The sequence below is a fragment of the Geotrypetes seraphini genome, chromosome 2, assembly GCF_902459505.1.
Source record: "Geotrypetes seraphini chromosome 2, aGeoSer1.1, whole genome shotgun sequence".
Taxonomy (NCBI): Eukaryota; Metazoa; Chordata; class Amphibia; order Gymnophiona; family Dermophiidae; genus Geotrypetes; species Geotrypetes seraphini.
Window position 1 is genome coordinate 11,884,222 of NC_047085.1, and position 20,430 is coordinate 11,904,651.

General features: G+C 41.5%; 1 protein-coding gene across 3 annotated transcripts in view; it reads right to left on the reverse strand.

The window, feature by feature from the left end:
• Positions 1-8,574: 8,574 nt before the first annotated feature.
• The window catches only part of ARHGAP39 (Rho GTPase activating protein 39), a 295,579-nt gene continuing 283,723 nt past the window's right edge, over positions 8,575-20,430 (reverse strand). For all 3 annotated transcript variants that reach the window (XM_033933771.1, XM_033933770.1, XM_033933772.1), the window contains one exon: positions 8,575-9,785. In XM_033933771.1, the coding sequence (XP_033789662.1) occupies positions 9,591-9,785 (195 nt within the window). In that variant the 3' untranslated portion in view covers positions 8,575-9,590. The remainder of the gene's footprint in view (positions 9,786-20,430) is intronic.

The window sequence follows — 20,430 nt, forward strand, 5'->3', positions numbered from 1 at the left end:
ACCAATGGGGGAGAGGGGGATTCTAATCCAGAAAGAAAGCCCCAGGCTGTCTGACTTCCCTGAAGATGAGAAGAGAATCAGGAGAATAAGAAACCCAGGCTACGAAGGGACCAATGGGGGAGAGGGGGATTCTAATCCAGAAAGAAAGCCCCAGGCTGTCTGTCTTCAATGAAGATGAGAAGAGAATCAGGAGAATAAGAAACTCAGGCTATGAAGGGACCAATGGGGGAGAGGGGGATTCTAATCCAGAAAGAAAGACACAGAAGACTTCTGCCAGCTTATCTAAATAAATAAATCTTTGCATTGGAACATATCACACCATTGTCACATAATTTTTCTGAAGGTTTGAAGTTTTTTTTATTAGGGGGGAGCGGGTGGCAAAGGATAGGGAAGTTACACTGGCATGAAACCTAATTCAGCATTAGTGCCTGCAGCATTTCAGGGGGTGCTATCCCCTTCATGCACACCCCCAACTATGCCTAGGGAAGTGAAGTCATCTTTCTATATGTGCCAGAATCTTCAGGTGATATGAACATATAAAATGCAGGTATATTAAATTCATAAAAATTCTAAGATAAATATCAATTACTTCATAAGTTGAAGTACCAGTATATATTTTTGCTGGGGGGTCCTTAATTTTAAGTAAGTAACTGATTCAGCTACTTTTAAATTCTGGTACAAAGCTCCCTATTCTTCCCCTCTGTTCAGATTTTCAGGATGTGAAATGTTATGAAAGCATCAGGTTTGTTTTGGGAATAAAATTTGACTTGTAAGCCAGAGCATATGGAGTATGAGCTGTCGCAAATGTACTGCTAAAGCCTAACACAGTTCTTTCATCATGCCACTGAGGTTTGTTTCTGGGGGAACAATTTCTCCAAATGGGTAAGTGTTATACATGACACTAATAAACATGGTATGTGGAGTATAATCTCAGTTTCTCAAATTTACTAATGTTCAAAACAGTAGTCTCACTTTCTCATTACCATAAGAGAGTTTCAAAGTGCTCTGTTAACAGAATAACAGCATCAATCATAGAAGTTAAAACAGCACAAGTAATATTTATGATTTGCTTTTTGTACCTTAAATCTGAGGGTCTGAGATGCAAGCAACCACTTTCAGAGAATGCAGACAGTACTGGGGGGGGGGGGGTTAAAAGAGCAAAGGGATTTAACAGGCGGATGCTTTCATCATAATCAAAAATGCTTCAATTATGAATCTTCCTGTGCCCTGGGTTTGTCTCACATTAAAAAACAATAATGGTAGGAAACAGCATATCAACAATACATGAAACCTTTAATCCATTTCTTTCATTCCAGATCAAATAATAGAGTAGAATTTTAACTGATACCAGAGTTAAAGAAATAATACAAGCATTTTTGGAATAGACTTAGTGATGAAATATCATTCTCTTGCGACATAAAATTCATATTTTTGGCAGCAGAAGTTGCTATTTTGATAATAAATAAAAATTCAATTCTGAAAATATATATTTATAAAATCAGATAAAATAATACAGTTTATGACAACTAAGACACGCAAAAATATACAAATCTTGATAAAGCTAGGTTTTAATTAGCATCTTTTAAAAGCTCCATTACATAAAGACCATTTAATATTTTTAAATATATTCTTTGCAAGTATAGACATGACATGGAGCAGAAGTCCTCTGGTACATAGGTGATGAGGAGCCAGCACACACAAATCAGCAGATGCACACACGCCTTGGTGTCAGGAACATTAGCACAAATGTGTAACCACAACATGGAACCACTGCTTTGGGTAAGAAGACAGATTTTCTGAGTTTAGTCATTCTATTATCGGGGATGTTTATGGGAGGGCCTTGTTTTCTTTCTGCTGCTCTTTTAACGATGATGTTGGAAAAGATGCAGAGTGATCCTGAGACTCCACAGCATGTCCAAAGACTTTCTGCATCCTGTGAAGCTTCTGGTTTTTTAGCTGCTCACTTCTTCAGGCATTCACATTCCACACAACTGATCAGAATAGCAGACACAATAAAAGACAATGATCCTCCTGATAGGTTGCGTTCATACAATCGGATTTTCAATGTCGAATAATTTAACTGAAAATGCTACTGCAACCACGCACACAACGCATTCTACTTTTACATAAGAACTCTGATCTACCCTTTAAAAATGTTTTATTTCTTAATGGATTTGGATGTAGCTCAAGGTGAATTACATTCAGGTACAGTAAGTATTTTCTTCTCCCCCGAGGGCTCATAATTTAAGTTTGTATCTGAGGCAATAGAGGGTTAAGGATCTGCAGTGGGATTTTAGCCAGGCTTCTCTGGATCTTACTCCTCCATGGTACCCTGCAGAAGTACTCTCTGGGATTTGGATGAAGGGGATCACAAAAGGCTGGAAAGGTGTGGCTTAGACTTTCTACGGGACTTGCCTTTGACTGGAAGATTGAAAAGCTTGAAGATTCAGGCTCTGTAGATGCAGAGGCCACATTTGTGGATACAAGTGACAAGGTTGGATCTAACAGAAATCACATTTAGTAGATGCACTACAGAAATAATAAACAATAGTAAGAAATAGTAGTATTTCTACAAATTCCATCAGCAGAAGGCCACCTATTAGAGACAGCTAATAATCAGGTCACTTCCCTGTACATAAGATTTGCCGCTGCTGGGTCAGACCAGTGGTCTATTGTGCCTAGCAGGGTTATAATGAATGGAAGCTGTACTCTTCCTCCCCACCAATCTAGAGCTACCCTGTGAAAACACGGACTTGCGTTTTCATATAATAAAGCAACACTTGAAATACAAAGGAGATTTTAAAGCTATCCTTTTTGTCACAAACCAAGAAGAAACTCAGAGTATGACTCTCTCAATAACTGCACAGGAGACAGAAACAGAGTAAAAAGAACGTGAATCAATATTTCATTAGTGACTTTATGTTTTCTACATATAGGAAGCAACTCTATAAATTAGCAGCCACAGTTCTGTGCTTCACTGCTGCTGAGAAAATTGGTGAGTATGTAAATGCCATTCTATAAAGGCATATGTAACCAATTTGGTGTGCAAGTGACATGAGAGGGGCACAAACTGAAGCATGGGCTTTACAGAATCCTTTAGCTTATGTGTACCCTTGCAGAAGTAACTGATGGCACATTACATTTTCCCCCCAAAAAACACACAAAAAAGAAGAGTCAAACTCGCAAAAATCACACAATAAATGAGTGACTAATTAGGATGATCTGCCACTGGGAAGTCAGTTAAATAAAGTGCAGAGAAAAAAAGACTCAGATATAACTGCACTTTCCCATTACCAAGATATGGGCAAAAAATACCATCAGGCCTGAGAAATCCGATATACTGGAGGCAGCTCACACCCCGCTTTCAGGCAGGCATTAATAAAGCAGGGGGAGCAAAAACATAGCAAACGTATTCCAATGCCCACTGCTTGCCACAAATACCCTTGACAGAGAAATCCCTATTTTATTTGTTGCGTCAGAAGGGAGTCCTGCTCAAACCAGCAACTCTGCTCTGAAAGAAATTTGCTCCCCTTGCTTTATTAATCTCTGCCTGAGAGCAGGGTGTGATCTGCTTCCGATATATCGAATTGTGTGGAGTTTTTTTTCTGACGCATGATGGTATTTTTTGCCCCACCCTTTTATTACCTTGGTAATGGGAGGCTGCAGTTATTTCTGAGTCTTTTTTCTCCGCATTCAAAAGGGCCTGGGATAGGCATGTGGGATCTCTAGGAGAGAGAAAGAGATAATGGTTACTACAGATGGGCAGAGTAGATGGGCCATTTGGCCTTTATCTGCCATCATGTTTCTATGTAACTGACTTCCCAGTGGCAGATCATCCTAGTTAGTCGCACATTACATTTTTGTCATGTCAAGGTCCCGTTATAGAACTGGCACATGGCCAAAACTGGCATGGAACTTTAATAGAATTACCCCATAATACTGCATAAATATATACAATTTTTTAATATATTTTCTAGGCTGTTTTATATACAGTAAAACCTTGGTTTGCAAGTGTTTTGCAAGACAAGCAAAACATTTGATTAAATTTTAACTTGATATACAAGCAAAGTCTTGCAATACGAGTATCTACAGTATACACACATCAGAACTGAGCCGATGGTTCTTCTCTCTCTGATGCTGTAGTGTAGTGACTGTTCTAAATGAATGAGGTCTTGCAATACAAGTACGTATAATATTTTGTATTAAAGTTTTGGGGTTGTGGAATGAATCGTCTTGAGTTTCCATTATTTCTTATGGGGAAATTTGCTTTGATATACGAGTGTTTTGGATTACAAGCCTGTTTTCGGAATGAATTATGCTTGTAAACCAAGGTTTTACTGTATTTTGTATTATAGCTACAGTCATCGTTACCTGACCCTCTGGCATCGTTCATATTGCTGATTCTATTATTTAGGTTCTCTGTTACACTCAAGGTATGGGATGAAGTTTATACCTCAGTTCTTGGACAGTGGCTAATAATGTTTAGTGCATACAGATCAGCACTTCTCAAACATCAAGGATGCATTTCTCATGCTTCTATAAAATACCAACTCTTCCACTGAATTACACAACAAATCTAATGTTTCTTGATCAGAGACTAATATCAGTATTATCCTTGTACCTTCCACTTACTCATTCTTGGAGCAGCTATTTTCTGGTCCTTTGACTTTCTGTCTTGCCCCTGTTGCTACACTTTGCTTGAAGGCATTTGCCATTTGAGACAATAAGTAAAATAGGTGCATCTATGTAGCTCTAGTTAGAGAATGACACGGGAACAAATTTTTCCCCGTCCCCGCAGGAACTCAATTTCCCATTCCTGTAAGCTCTGCCTTAACCGCACAAGCCTCAGACACTTATGATTTTAAAGTGTTTGAGGATTGTGCACATGAGGTCAGAGCTTTCTGGAATGGGACAGGGACAGGAACAGGAAAAGAACTTGCCGGGACGGGAAAATGAGTTCTCGCAGGGACAGGGAAAAATTTGTTCCTGTATAATTTTCTCGCTCTAATCTTAAGAATATAAGAATTGCCATACTAAGACAGACTGAAGGTCCATCAAGCCCAGTATCCTGTTTCCAACAGTGGCCAACCCAGGTCCCAACTCCCTGGCAGAAACCCAAAGAGTAGCAACATTCCAGAGCTGAGATTATGATGTCATAAAGCCTCATTCCACCAATGCCTAAGAGCCAACCTCATCAGTGATGTCACAATGGCTCAATTGTTCTAGACTTGGCTCACATAAGAACATAAGAATTGCTATACTGGGACAGACCGAAGGTCCATCAAGCCCAGTCTCCTGTTTTCAACAGTGGCCAACCCAGGTCCCAAGTACCTAGCTAGAGTCCAAGCAGTAAGACAGATTCTATGCTGCTTATCCTAGGAATAAGTAGTGGATTTCCCCAAGCCATCTCAATAATGGCCTACTTTGCCCCTGGATGTTACCTATGCACACTTTTCAAAGACCCCCCCCCTCCAATTATCTTCTGTCACTTAATGCCACAGTGCTGCTCTCCCATGTACCACAAAAAGACTGGTAACAAGGCAGGTAGTGTTTTGCTCATGATTGTCAAAAATAATATTGCCGTTCTGCTCTAAGAAGGTGCTGAGGTGCTCTAGGGATTGCTGGGTGCTGAAATCCATTTAAGATTGATGTGTATAAAAGTTAAAAGCATTAATTGATCATGATGAGGTACATGGCTCAACAAACTGTTTTCAATAGTATGTGAGACTGGGCTGGGAAATTAACAGGACAGATCTACCTAATGGGAAAAGAAGTTTATTGGTTAATAAAAGGAGAACTACAGCTGTAACCGCATGCTTTCAATATTAATTAGTAAAGGTCAATGAGGCTTGTCTGATAATCCCATGGGTAGTGCTGTGTCCTAGCAGATGAGAGATCTGGGTACAATTCATAACAACCTATTTTATGGCAGATAAAGATCTGCACAGTCTATCTTGTCTGCCCAATGAGGTAACCCGAGCTGCATCTGCCACTCCATGCAAGTTACACTCTTTCAAGATCAAATTTTGGCATCACAAACAGGGCAGTTGGTGGTTCTCCACAATGCCAACTACATATAGGCCGTTATACTTGAGGCAATTTTGGAAGAGTGGTTTTATCATTTTGGCTGCAGTATAGCCACATTTATTGTCAATACTAGTAAACTTCAGAGCTGTGATTTAAATTTTACCCCAAAGTAAATCTCCAGAAAACAGCTGAATGCCCGTTAAGGCAGTTCAAATATTTTTTTGCAGTATGAAAAAAAAGGATGCAAGCTGAACATCTTTCTGTATGAGTCAGTTGTAGAACTGAGCTTATCCTCCTCCTAACCAAGTTCTTCATAGAAGACAAGGCTTTTTTTAAACAGATGATGTATACATGCAATGGTTTGGGTTACAAAACATATTCCCATTGCTGTTTGCTGGATTGATCTTTAGTGTGCAAATTTGCTTCCTATTTATTTTTTGAAGGCTCAGATACTGCTGTTTCTTTTCATGGTTTGGTCTTCTGGGGTCTTTGTATCTGCATTTTAAAATGAATCAGCTCCCACTGTTGGCATTGCAGAAGATCCAGCTAGGGTTCACTTTATAAGAACGAGGCTATTTCATTTATTTCTGACCAGTCTTCTTTCCAGTGTTCTAGTTACTAGGAATTTGCTTGAAGACGAAGCAAAACTTTTCATCCTGTATCTTTTTGATTTGTGGTTTCCAGTTTGAATGAGTTTAATTTATTAGTTAGCATGATCTTTCATGCTATTAAGTTACTGCAGAATGACAGATTTTTGGGAGATAATTTTATAAACCTTTCCTACTCATATGCTTATATTTCTGATACCATACCGCGTTATTGTTATTATTAGGATTCAATTTGACATCTCCAAGTTTTCCTCACTGATTGTATTTATGCTCAGATTTGGTCATTTTACTGTTGCTGTTAACAAAATTATAAGTTTTATGTTAAGATGTACACCTCCTCATATCTTCATAAATCTCAATACATAAATAAATACAAAAATAAAATAAAATGCTTCTTATAAAATTAAGTCATGCATAAAAGTACACACAATGAAAGCAAGTGTGTACTTTTAGAATAAGTGGGCTCAGGCAAAAAGAATTTGGGCAGAGTTCAGGTGGAGGCACAATTTACAAGTGCATTTTATAAAACCTGCAGGCGTAAATGTCAGTGCCCACAATCAAAGCACTATTTCTGCCGGATTAGGCACCTATATGTCTTTATAAAATACCAGTACAAATCCGGCAGAAATAGTGCAGGAAGGCACCTATTGTTAGCCTATTAACCTAGGTACCCTGTTATAAAATTAGTCTCTTGAAGGGCAGGCTATGTGCTCCCTGCTCTTGACTGGATAACTGCAGGCTAGTGATGTCTAATGGAGTATAAAAATAGATTTTTAACTCAAACTAACTAAAACCCACAGAACACTAGTGCATGCATGCTTAAACTCTTTGGATATGCTAATACAATGTGATTTTTAGTCAGATATAATTATTGGGATCAAAATTTAGTCATGGGATATTCAGTTATCTTTAACCAGACATTTAAACCCAGTTAGGTCAGTGGTTAAGGCTAAATGAATATTTTTTTTCCCCACTTAACTTTAGAAAAGGTTATTTCTCCAATCTGTTTTAAGCAGTTAACTTTAACCAGATAGCTCTGAATACTTGGTTAAAGTTTTAATTAGCCCCTGGCACGCTTCCAACTACTCTTCCCTTTAACTGGATAACTCTTAGCCAGAAATAGTTTTCTAGATACATGTTTTCTGGTTGTTGGTGCAAAACATGCAAAAATAAAGATTTCTTCATTTAACCCCCAAAGTTAAGCCTTTGGAGTATCAAGCCAACAGGTAAAAGCTTGCTGACTTAATAAAAGATCAATTCATATAAAGCTGTCGTGCTGGGTTGCATCAGCAATTAATTGGGGAAAATGTAAAAACTACAAGTTTCACAATCAAACTTAGGCCCAGATGCACTAAAGTCAGCAATCGTCTAATGATCACATTGCTAAACTGGTTTTGACTGGTTTCATGATGATCAGATTTGCCAACCCGATACACAAAATGACTCACTGCGTGGTTTTCTGCATGATCGCTCTTGCTCTGATCCGACCATGCAAATAAGGTCATTAATATTGAAATGCTATGTAAACTAGCAGAGCAACTTATGCTCTAAGATGGCTTTATGATGCACAAAAAAGTGATCACTTTTAGCGATCTGAAAAAAGTGACCAGTTAAGACCAGGGAGTGGGCAACCCTATTGCTGACTTCTACAATGAGGTATGGGGGAGGCGTTGGGGGTTGCTTGAGCTGGGAGTTTCTGATGGGGTGCACAACCGGGTTGCTGAGGCAGGAGGGACTGGGTATCCCTCCTGTCTCTCTTGGTGCATCACTATCACGGAGGTGGCCATCATCATTGGGGGGTTTGGGAACCCGCGGTTGTCATCGGGGGGGGGGGGGGGGGGGGTGTGTGCAACGGCTGTGATCGGGAGTGGGGACCAACATGACTTTTTTTTAATAAATGGGGACATATATTGTGCGTGGGTAATATGCATAACATTTGTGTCCATTAAAAAAAAAGGAAATAAAAGGATTCCTGCCCCGAACAGCTGAGTAGCAGGTGGCTGCTGCCTCTGTGCAATGTGTGAAAGTTGCTCTCACAGTGATTCATCAGCGTGATCGGACAGGGATTACGATGAACCTCCTCTTGAATCATTTGCATGCAAACTTGTTTGAGCATTAGTCGCTCTTTTGAAATTGGCCAAAAATAGGACCACAGTAGACTCATGCGGTCATCGACCTGTTTAGTGCATCCATGCCTTAGTTAGGGTATAGACTTTCTGCTTATCACTAACTGTTCTCTGTTCCCTGTGTACATGTGGGTTGTGTGTATTTTCTGGTTTAATATACAGTTCTCTGTCACTCTTATTCAGCGAATACTACTAACTGTAGTTATTGATCAGTGGACTAATCGTATACTAATACATTTGATCTGTTTGCATATGCAAGCTCCTTTCTCGTGAATTTCCACAATGCATGAATAAATGTTTTTTAAAATTCAATTATCACTACCAAGCAGCTAGTAAATAGCCCAACTTTCCATAGTTACCCTCAAGTAGCTTAATGATTGTTACCCAACTGGCCAGCATGAAAGACTAGAAATAAGAGACTGCAGAAACCCCCCCCTCCCCAATAAAAGCTACTCAAACATATTAACAGAAACATTGGGGTTTACCTAGGTTCCTAGAGATGTATAATCTCTATGATGTATTGGGGGAGGAAATAGGCAGCAAAGCTCCTGAGATATCTGATGGCACTGATGATGCCTTTGTAGTGTCACATCACCACTTATTCTATGGTACCTTTAAAAAATGGACACAGTAGTGTGGAAAAGGCAAACAGTGATGTGATCTGCTGCTTCTGACATTGAGACAGACAACATTGGACAGGCCATATAGCACCCGTAACAATGCATGAACAAAGGGAGAGATGCTTTACACAGAGCTGTACAGAGTCCTCCTTTATTCACATTTCCACTGATTGCGCTTGTGACTGGCATTTTTACCCACTTCCATTTTGCTATAGAACGGCCTCCATGAAGCTTGTGTCTAGGTTCTGAATGAGGACTCGAATAAAGGACATTTCTTTGCGTGTGTTCTCAAAGATAATGCGTGGGTCATCTGATTGACAGCGAAGGCAGTTGGGAGCCATGACCATGGCAAGATTGTTGACATCCATCTTGGTAATAGTCACATTGCTTGACTGTACAAAGACCTGAGAGTGCAAGAGAGGGTAAAGCCAGGATCAGACAGCAAGTCACTCAAAATAACAAAAAGGAGCAACATTTTATCAATACATTTGAACCCTTGTTCAGATATTTCTACAAGATTTGGTCTCCATAAAATATACTTAGGCTTTTATGTGACTTGCTAATGAGGGGGGATGGGAGAGTGAGGGAAGAGGGAATCTTTGTATCTTTGTTGTTTCAACTAAAAGTTCATATAAATAAAATTAAACAAAAAAAATTAAAAGAGATCAAGGGAAGTGTAATCTTGAAACCCACGTTTTAAAATAATTTTTTGGGCAATAAATTGGTTACTCACTTATAGCTGTTCTCCAAAGACACCAGAAAAAGAGATTATGTCTTTACCTTGATAATATCTTTTCCAGTAGATAGTTGTGTCATTCTGGACAAGTGGGTTATCTTGCGAGCCATATGCAGAAGGAATCCACGCTAGATATTTTTCTGTGATTCTACTTCACTGGGAATTCTACTGCCATCTGCAGTTAGTACATAAGCATGCAAGAGCAGGACTACAATGGGAAATTTCCCAAACAAAACAACTGTTCTGCTCAAACATAAAAGCACTTGAACACTCAATGAACAAAGAATGCCCAACGGAAGCAACAAAGGAGCTCAGGTAGGACATTATACAGAATTCTTCAGGGCCCAAAGAGCTGACTGGCATCCAAGATACAAACTTGAAGAAGAATAAACAGTAGGCAGGTGCAGAAAGGACAGGGCGAGGATCGAGAATGACATACCTATCTACTGGAAAAGCTATTATCAAGGTAAGGACATAATTTCTTTTTCCAGTGCAATAGATGTGTCATTCTGGACAATGATGCAGGGAAAAATTTGTCCCTCTCTCCGCCCCGTCTCCGCGGACTCTGTCTCCATCCCCGCCGTGTCCCTGTGGATTCTGTCTGATCCCCATCCACATAAGTCTTAGCACAGTTACTTACTGTAACAGGTGTTATCCAGGGACAGCAGGCAGATATTCTCACATGTGAGTGACGTCATCCACGGAGCCCCAATATGGACAGTTTTAAAAGTGTATCGCCACTTTAAGTTTTTAGAAACTTTGCAACTGTCTGCACTGCGCATGCGCTACCTTCCCGCCCAATATAGGCTCGTTCCGTAAGCAAGCTAAGAAGCCAGCCAGGGAAGGTGGGTGGTTGGGTTGTGAGAATATCTGCCTGCTGTCCCTGGATAACACCCGTTATGGTAAGTAACTGTGCTTTATCCCAGGACAAGCAAGCAGTATATTCTTACATGTGGGACTCCCTACTTACTACAATGGGATGGAGGGAGTGCTGGCCATTAAGAAAATAATTTTGCAAAACTGCTTGGCTGAAGTAATCATCTCATCTAGAATAAGACTCTAGACAATAGCGAGATGTGCATGTATGAACTGAGGACCAAGTAGCAACTTTACAGATCTCATCAATAGGAATGGAACGTAAGATGAAGTTGCCATAGCTCGGACTTTGAGAGCTGTGACATGACCCCCAAGGTTCAGCCCAGTCTGAGCATAACAGAAGGCAATACAGGCCATCAAACTAAACTAAACTAAACTAAACCTTAGGTTTATATACCGCATCATCTCCACAATCGTAGAGCTCGGCACGGTTTACAGGAGTTGAGAGAGAAAGGAACTCCATGAAGGTTAAAGGGTATAGAGAAAGGGTGATTGGGGGGCTTACAATGCCAAAGATGGGGTAAGTATTACATTTTTGAAAACAGCCAGGTTTTCAGATGTTTGCGGAAGAGTTGGAGAGAGCTCATGGTCCGGAGGGGGGAGGTAAGGTTGTTCCAGAGCTCAGTGAGTCTGAAGGGGAGGGAGGTCCCTAGTTTTCCTGCGCGGGAAATGCCTTTTAATGAAGGAAAGGATAATTTAAGTTTGTGAGTGGGTCTGGAGGTATTAAGATTTAAGGAGTTCCAGGAGAGTGGGATGAAGGGAGGGAGGATGCCATGGAGGATTTTGAAAGTTAGACAGGCGCATTTAAAGTAGACCCTGGCGATAATCGGAAGCCAGTGGAGCTTGGACAGGAGCGGTGAGACATGGTCGAATTTAATTTTTGCGAAGATGAGCTTGGCCGCGGCATTCTGGATCCGCTGAAGTCTATGAAGACTTTTCTTGGTAAGGCTTAGGTAGATTGAGTTGCAGTAGTCCAATCTGGACAGGATGATAGATTGGACGAGAACAGTAAAGTGGTTTTGATGGAAATAGGATCTTACTTTCCTCAGCATGTGAAGGCTGAAATAGCATTTTTTTGCCAAGGAATTGAGGTGGTCGTTGAAAGACAAAGTGGAGTCGATGATGATGCCCAGAACATTGCTTGAGGACTCCAGCTGCAGAGTGGAGCCAGAGGACAGGGGGATGGAGGTGGGGAGTTGGTCAAGTTTAGGGCCGAGCCAAAGTAGTTTAGTTTTGGACTTGTTCAGTTTCATTTTGACAGTATGGGCCCAGGACTGGAGGATATGTTCTCCGAGAGGTTGGTAAGGTTTGGGTCGGTCTCGAGGAGGACTAGGATATCGTCAGCGTAAGTGTAAATTGTTTCTAGGGGTGATAGGTGGAGGAGTTTAAGGGAGGACATATAGATGTTAAACAGGATAGGAGAAAGAGGTGAGCCTTGCGGGACTCCACACGTTGGTTGCCAGGGGATGGAGGAGGTGCCATTCATGTTGACGGTGTAAGAGCGAGAGCGTAAGAATTTAGAGAACCAGTCTAAGACTGTGGAGTTGATGCCTATCTCGGAGAGTTGGTAGACTAGAATGTCATGGTGAACATCGTCAAAAGCAGCGGAAAGGTCGAATTGAAGGAGGACGGCAAACTTGTTTTGAGAGTGGAGTAACTGGACCTTAGAGATTAAGGAGGTCAGTAGGGATTCGGTGCTGAAATTGTGACGAAATCCATATTGGTAAGGTAAGAGGATAGAAAATCTCTCTAAATAAGATGCGAGTTGGGTGGCAATGATGGACTCGAGTAACTTGGTTAATAGAGGGATATTTGCTATTGGGCGATAGCTGGATGGTGTGGAGGGGTCTAGGTCAGATTTTTTCAGTAGAGGGGTCAGGGCAATATGGCCCATTTCTGGGGAGAAAAGGCCCGAGTGTAAGGCGGAATTGATGAGTTCGGTAATAGAAGAGATGGCCTGCGCAGGAATTTTCTTATATAGGTAGGAGGGGAATGGGTCTAAGGAGCAGTTGCAGGATTTCATTTTGAGGCAAAGTTTGAGGACCGTGGATTCTGATACGAGCTCAAAGATGGATCAGGATCTATCCACTGGGATGGGATAGGAGGTCGTTGGGGTAGAAATGGAGTCGGTGGGCACCAGGGAGTTGTAGGGGACTGTGGGCGGGAAGGGGGATCTCAAGGTGGTGATCTTATCGTTGAAGAATTTCGCCAGAACACCAGCTGAGGGGGAGGAGGGGACTGAGGTGGAGCCTTTTTTGGAAGTTAAGGAACGCAGGTGAATACAGATGGTCCCAACCTGTTAGGATCAAAGGAGATGAACAGTTGAGGAGATGTTCTAGGTGGCTGAGTTCATTGTAAGTAATAAGCCAAGGCTCATTTGCAGTCTAAAGTATGAAGAGCCGTTTCTCCAGGATGAGAATGAGGCTTGGGGAAAAAAACACTGGAAGCACAATTGATTGATTGAGATGATATTTGGGAGGAACTTTGGATTGGTGCGAAGCACTACTTTGTCATGGTCGAACACTGTAAAATGCGCTTGAAGCTTGCTCACTCAATAAGCAAAAGTAATGGAGATGAGAAATACAACTTTCCAAGTGAGATATTTGAGATGAGCTGAAGATATTAGTTTAAAGGAAGGCTTCATGAGTCTAGAGAGAACAATATTAAGATCCCAAACCACTGGAGGTGATTTCAGAGGTTGTTTGACATTGAAAAGTCCTTTCATGAATCTGGAAACAAGAGGATAAGCAGTCAGAGGTTTACCGTTGATTGGTCCATGAAAACATTGATAGCACTAAGATGAACACTAACTGAGCTGGTTCTAAGACCTGAGTTGGATAAATGAAGAAGATAATCCAATACTGAAGATATAGAGGAGGCTGAAGCATCATGATGAAGAGTACACCACATAGAAAACCATGCCCATTTCTGTTGGTAGCACTGCCGTGTAGAAGGTTTATTTATTTATTCAAATTTTCTATACCGTTCTGAGCTCAGAATGGTTTACATGAATTTATTCAGGTACTTAAAAATGTTTCCCTGTCTGTCCCGGTGGGTTCACAATCTATCTAATGTACCTGAGGCAATGGGGGGATTAAGTGACTTACCCAGGGTCACAAAGAGCAGCGTGGGTTTGAACTCACAATCTCAGGATGCTGAGGCTGTAGCTTTAACCACTTTCCCTCCTTTCCTCCCTGTTATGTTATGTTAATTCTAGGTAAAGAGAAATCTTCTCTACTTTATTTATTTAATTAATAATTACTTGTGTTGATGTTTTGGATGTTTTGTAATTCTAATATGATATTATGTTTTTTATAACCTGTATTTTATTGTACATCACCTAGAAAGTTTTATATAGGCGATTAATCAAAATAAATCTGAACTTGAACTTGAACAAAATGAGCCGGACAGGATCAGAAAGATCAGTGTCAGCTAAGGTCATCCTGAAAGGTACCAAGCTGTCAGGTCCAAGGACTGGAGATTGGGATGTAAAACATATCCTTGACACTGTGTGAGAAGAGATGGAAAGATCTGCAAGGGTACTGGTTCCTTGAGATTGAGCTGAAGTAGTAGGGAGAACCATGGTTATCTGGGCCACTAAGGGGCTATGAGGATCATGGTGGCTGATTCTTGTTTGAGCTTGACTAGTGTCTTGAGAATGAGAGGAATTGGTGGAAACACAAAGGAATTTGTGCGTCCAATCCAGAAGAAAAGCATCTGCCTCTAGACGTTGCAGAGAGTATTGTCTGGAGCAGAATTGAGGCAGCTTGTGAATGTGGGGAAGCAGAATTGAGGCAGCTTGTGATTGTGAGGGGGACGCAAACAGGTCTATCTGAGGAGTCCCACAAAGAGAGAATATCTGATGCAAGACTGTGGAGCTGAGCATCCACTTGTGTGACCGGAGAAATCTGCTGAGTTTGTCAGTGAGAGAATTCTTCTCTCCCTGAATATAGATCGCTTTGACAAATGCCCAATGCAAAATCTTCTCAGCCTCATGACAAAGGAGAGAACCTGTTCCTCCTTGCTTGTTTATGTAATACACCTGATTGTCTATAATGTGCTGAAAGTTCTTAAGAGCATTGCGAATGGCCATGAGTTCCAAGAGATTGAGGTGGAATTGTTGCTTTTGATCGGACCAGTGACCCTGTGTATGAAGACCATCCAGATGAGCTCTCCAAGCATACTTGGACGAGTCTATAGTGAGAACTTTCTGACGTGGAGGGATTTAAAACAAAAATCCTCTGGAAAGATTTGAAGAGTTCATCCACCACTGCAGAGATTGACTAAGTGAAGATGTGACTAATCTCCTGTGAGAGTGGGTCGAGAGCTTGAGACCATTGAGATTATTAAATTATAGTAATGAATAAGTTACACTTTTCCCAATTTTAATACACATGTGGATTTGGGGGCGGGGGGGTTCTTGGTTTTCCATTAAGAATATATATATGATTGTCATAAGATATTATTTTCATGTGGTATATATTAGTTGTATATGAATTTGGGAGGGGGGTGGGGGTTAAATCTTCTTGGTGTATGATATTGAAGATTTTTCAAGTGATGTTGTATTATAATTGTTTGATATTTACTGTACACTTGATGTAAATTTAAAAATGAATAAAGAAATTTTTTTTTTAAAAAAAAGAGATGCTAGAGACCACTGAGGTGTCCTGAGATGAAGTCTGGCAAAGGGGGTAACATGGACCGTGGATGCCGTTTGGCCTGGTAGAACCATCATCCCCTGGCTGAGATGGAGGGAAGGTGATAAACTTGATTGCAAAGCTGAACCAGATTGTCTTGTCTTTGCTGAGGGAGAAATGTCCTGAGTTGAATGGTGTCGAGCAGGGCTCCTATGAATTGTAGAGTTTGAGAAGGTTGAAGTTGAGATTTTGGAAAGTTGACTTCGAACCCCAAATGCTGAAGCAAGAGGATAGCTGACCCTTGAGGAGTGGTATCTTTTATTAGCCAATCACTGAGATAAGTAAAAACCTGAAGACCTTAAGCTCTTAAAGCCGCTGCCACTACTACCAGGCACTTGGTGAATACTCTAAGCGAGGTTGCCAGGCTGAATGGCAGAACCTTGTACTGAAAGTGTTGATGGGCTCCTTGAAATCTAAGGAATTTCCTGTGCGCAGGATGAATTGGAATGTGGGTATAAGCTTCCTTTAGATCTAGAGAACATAGCCAATCGTTCTGATCTAAGAGGGGATATAGCGTTGCTAAGGACAACATGCAAAACTTTTCCTTTACTAAGAATTTGTTCAGGCCCTGTAGACCTTCTGTCTTCTTTGGGATAAGAAAATACCTTGAGTAAAAACCCTGATTCTTGTAAGCAGGAGAGACAGTCTCTATGGCATTCAGAAGAAGTAGAGATTCTATCTCCCGAAGAAGAAGGGATGTCTGCTGTGGGTTCAAATAAGACTCTCTTGGAGAATGATCTGGAGGTGTGGTGATGAAATGAAGAGAGTAACTCTCTTGAATGACTTTGAGAACCTAGAGGTCTGTTGTTATCAGCGCCCAATGTGGATGGCATAATTGGAGCCAACCTCTAATTGGCTGAGGAAAAGGCTGAGAGAGAGGAACAGTGGCTAAGCCCTCCATGAGTCCATCAAAAAGACTGAGTAGGATTTTGAGGAGCTAATGGTTGAGACTTTTGAGGTCGCTGTTGCTTTTGCTTCTGCTGAAAACGCCTCTGGTATGAAAAAGGTTTAGATGATTGAGAAGCCGAGGGAGGCTTAGACTTAGCATTCCAATTCTTTTCATGGTCAGTTAGTTTTTATGTGGCTACCTCAATGGAATCACCAAAAAGCTCTTCTCCCAAACAGGGAATATTAGCTAATCTGTCTTGAAGGTTGAGCCCATATCTGAGACTCTCAATCATGCCAAGTGTCTCATGGTCACTGACATAGCCGAAGCTCTAGATGATAACTCAAAGTCATAAGAAGATCTTGCCAAATACTTTCTGGTTTGGGAAAGAGTGCGAAAGATGTTGTGAAATTCCTGGAAGATGTTGTGCAAAAGAAGGTAGTTTCTGTACAAGATGTTTCATGTAACAGGATATGTAGATATTGTAGTTAAGGACCCTATTCGCCAATGTGGAATTTTGATAAAGGCGACATCCAAACTTGCCCATAGTTCGGCCTTCACACCCTGGTGGTGCTGAGGCATAGACTTTCAAAGCAAATGACTAAAAAAAAAGTTGATTCCACAATCAAGGATTGATGCTGACGCTGTGGTTTATCAAACCCTGGAAAAGAAATGATTCTATAAATAGAATCCAGCTTTCTGGGAGCCACTTAATAGTCAAGGGTGTTTCCCAATTCTTGTGAAGAGTCTCTTTAAGAAATAAAAACCCTACTATTCAAGAAATCCATCAAGACAAACTAATACTGTAGGAAGTATTTCAATCTCACCCAGATCCCACAACCTTCTAACTAAATTATCTATTTAGTAATGACCCTGATACAATGTCCAGATCTTCTCCGAAGTAACCTGCTGTACTTTGTAACTCTCCTGAAAACGTCACCCAATCAAAGAATTCAATCAGATTCGTCTGGCACCATTTACTTTTTGTAAAACCATGTTGCCTCGGATTCTATAACCCATTTGCAGTGGAATGAAAAATTAGGTTCTTACCTTTGCTAAACTTCTTTCTTGTAAATCCATACTTTATTCCGGGATCAGTGGGTTATTTCTCTCCACTTGCCAGGATATGCAGGAAGCCTCAAAATTTCAGAGGCTTTTACCCTCTCCCTCTCATACCTCATCACTGAGCATGCTCCTGTGCTCACCAGTCAGTCTTAAAGCATCCAGGAACAACTGTAGAGAATAAGAACAAGAGAGAGAGAGAGAGGAACGGGGAACTCCCCGACAAGCAAATTAATTCTGCTCATAGAAACAAATGCAACAACAATGAAAAATGAAATAACAGTTTATGAAACATTGGAAACCTAAACAACAAAACAGTGCTATAGGGAAACACAGCCTGAACTGTCAGAAGGAGGCGCCTGAACTAGGGACTCCCTCAAATTAAGTGCTAAACCCATTCAGATGCACTCTTATAAAGGCTGGATCAGTACTTGTAAGACATAGAATTGGCAAATCAGCAAGTATAATAATAATAACAACTTTATTTTTGTATACTGCATTACCATGGAAGTTCTATGTGGTTAACAGATGAATGAGACTGTACATTACAGCAAAGTTACACTTTTTTTTTTTTTTTTTGGCATAGCTACATTTACATTTTCGGCGACGCTACATTTACGGTGAAGTTATTTTTCAGGTCGGTTACAATTGCAGAGAAGTTACATTTGCTGTAAGTTGCATATATATAACGGAGTTCATACAGTAGTGTTACATACGGCGGTGATATATACTGTGGAGTTCGATAAAGCAGAGCAGAGGCATTTAGTAAGGGAGGTAACGAAGAAGGGGTGATTAGTTGGATAGGGTGATCCATTTTGTTAAGCCATTTGGTGGCTGACAGGATTGGAGGAGTCGAGAGTCTGAGGTAAGTCAAGGTCCGAGGAGGAGGCAAGGAAAAGGGGGGGGGAGAAGTTAGAGGAATTTATCAAAAAGGTAGGTTTTGATTGACTTCCTGAACATTTGGTAGGGGGGGGGGGGAATTGGAGATGAGTGCTGTGAGGCATTTGTTCTATTTGCCCGCTTGGAATGCAAGGGATCTGTCGAGAAATTTCTTATAGAGGCAGCCTTTCAGGGAAGGAAAGGAGAACAGGTAGGTGTACGAGAGGGGCCAGCAATTTCAAGGTGCTCGGATAGGTAGATTGGAGAAGAGCCTGCTAGGGTTTTGAAGCAGAGGCAGGCGAATTTGAAGATGATCCTTGCCTCCAACGGCAGTCAGTGGAGTTTAGTGTAATAGGGGCTAACGTGGTCATATTTTTTGAGGCCGAAGAGGAGGCGGACAGCAGCATTTTGAACTATTCTTAAACGTTTGATGGTGTTTTTATAGGATCCCAGGTATATGAAGTTACAATAGTCCAGTATAGGGCGGGTTCCAGGAATAAAGTGTAGATCTATAAGAAAGAAGATTAGCAATAGTAAGAACCTAATCTTTTGTTCTTGTACAGTCCCACTTTATTCCGGGACCAGTGGGATATAACAGAACAGTCCCAAAAATTCAGGGTGGGACTGGCGAGTCTGCTGCCAAAACAGAGGCACCAAAAGTAGCATCCTGCTTGGCTGTCGCATCGATTCTGTAAAACTTGATGAATGTATGCAAAGAGGACCAGGTAGCGGCCCTGCAAATCACGTCCAGAGAAACAGCCGACAACTCTGCCCAAGAGGATGAAACCCCTCTGATCGAAAGAGCCTGTACCCCAAGGGGGGCTGCTTTCCGGCCATCACATAAGCCGCGGAAATGGCCATGTGAATCCACCTCGAAATGTTAGCCAAACAAACAGGTGGTCAGAGAGATGAAACTCGGTGACCTCCAGATACCGCAATAAACTGCTGTGCATACCCAAGGCCTACAACACCCGGTTTTGCTTCCTCGAACCAGAGGAAGCTAAAGCAGGAAGCCGGACTTCTTGAATCACATGGAAAGCAGAAACCACTTTTGGAAGAAAGGAAGGAACAGTATGTAGCATCACAGCGGAATCCATAATATGCTGAAAGAGATCCCTGCAGGAGAGAGCCTGAAGCTCCAAAACCCTGCGGGCTGAAGTAATAGCCACCAGAAAGACTGTTGTGATTGTGAGAGTCATCAGAGATGCCTATTCCAGAAGCTCATATAGGGGATGAGCCAGAAAGCAAAGAACCAGATTAAGGTTTCAGGTTGAACAGGGAAGTGCAAGGGAGGCCTTGGTCTTAACGTGCCCCGCAGAAAATGAACCATATCTGGATGAACAGCCAATGAACTCCTCAGGGAAGGAGGGCCCATACACAAAAAACAAGCAATCTGAACCTGGAGTGAAGCTACTGCTAGACCTTTCTTCATGCCATCCTGCAGAAACTCCAGGATCCGAGGAAACGATGGAAGAGAAGGGTCCACCTGTCTCAGGGCGCACCAGGTCTGGTAACATCTCCAAGCCTTCACATAAACTGCCACTCTGGACTGTGAAGCAATGTGGCAATCACTGCTGAAGAATAGCCCCAGTCAGTCAAGGCCGAGTGCTCAAGAGCCATGCCGTAAGATTAAAGTGGTCCGGATCCTGCATCGCAACTGAACCCTGTGTGAGGAGGTGAGAAGGACAAGGTAACCAGAGCCCCTGATCCTGCTGAAGCTGAACCAAGTCAGCATATCACGGCTGCCCGGCCAATCGGGTGCCACCAGTATCACTGGACCCTCATGGTCCGCTATCCACCTCAACCAACGCCCTATCATGGGCCTTGGAGGGAAGACATAAAAAAGACCCTTCCAGGGCTGAACCAGAGCATCCCCATTGATCCACTATGCAATCGAATGCTCTTTGAGATAG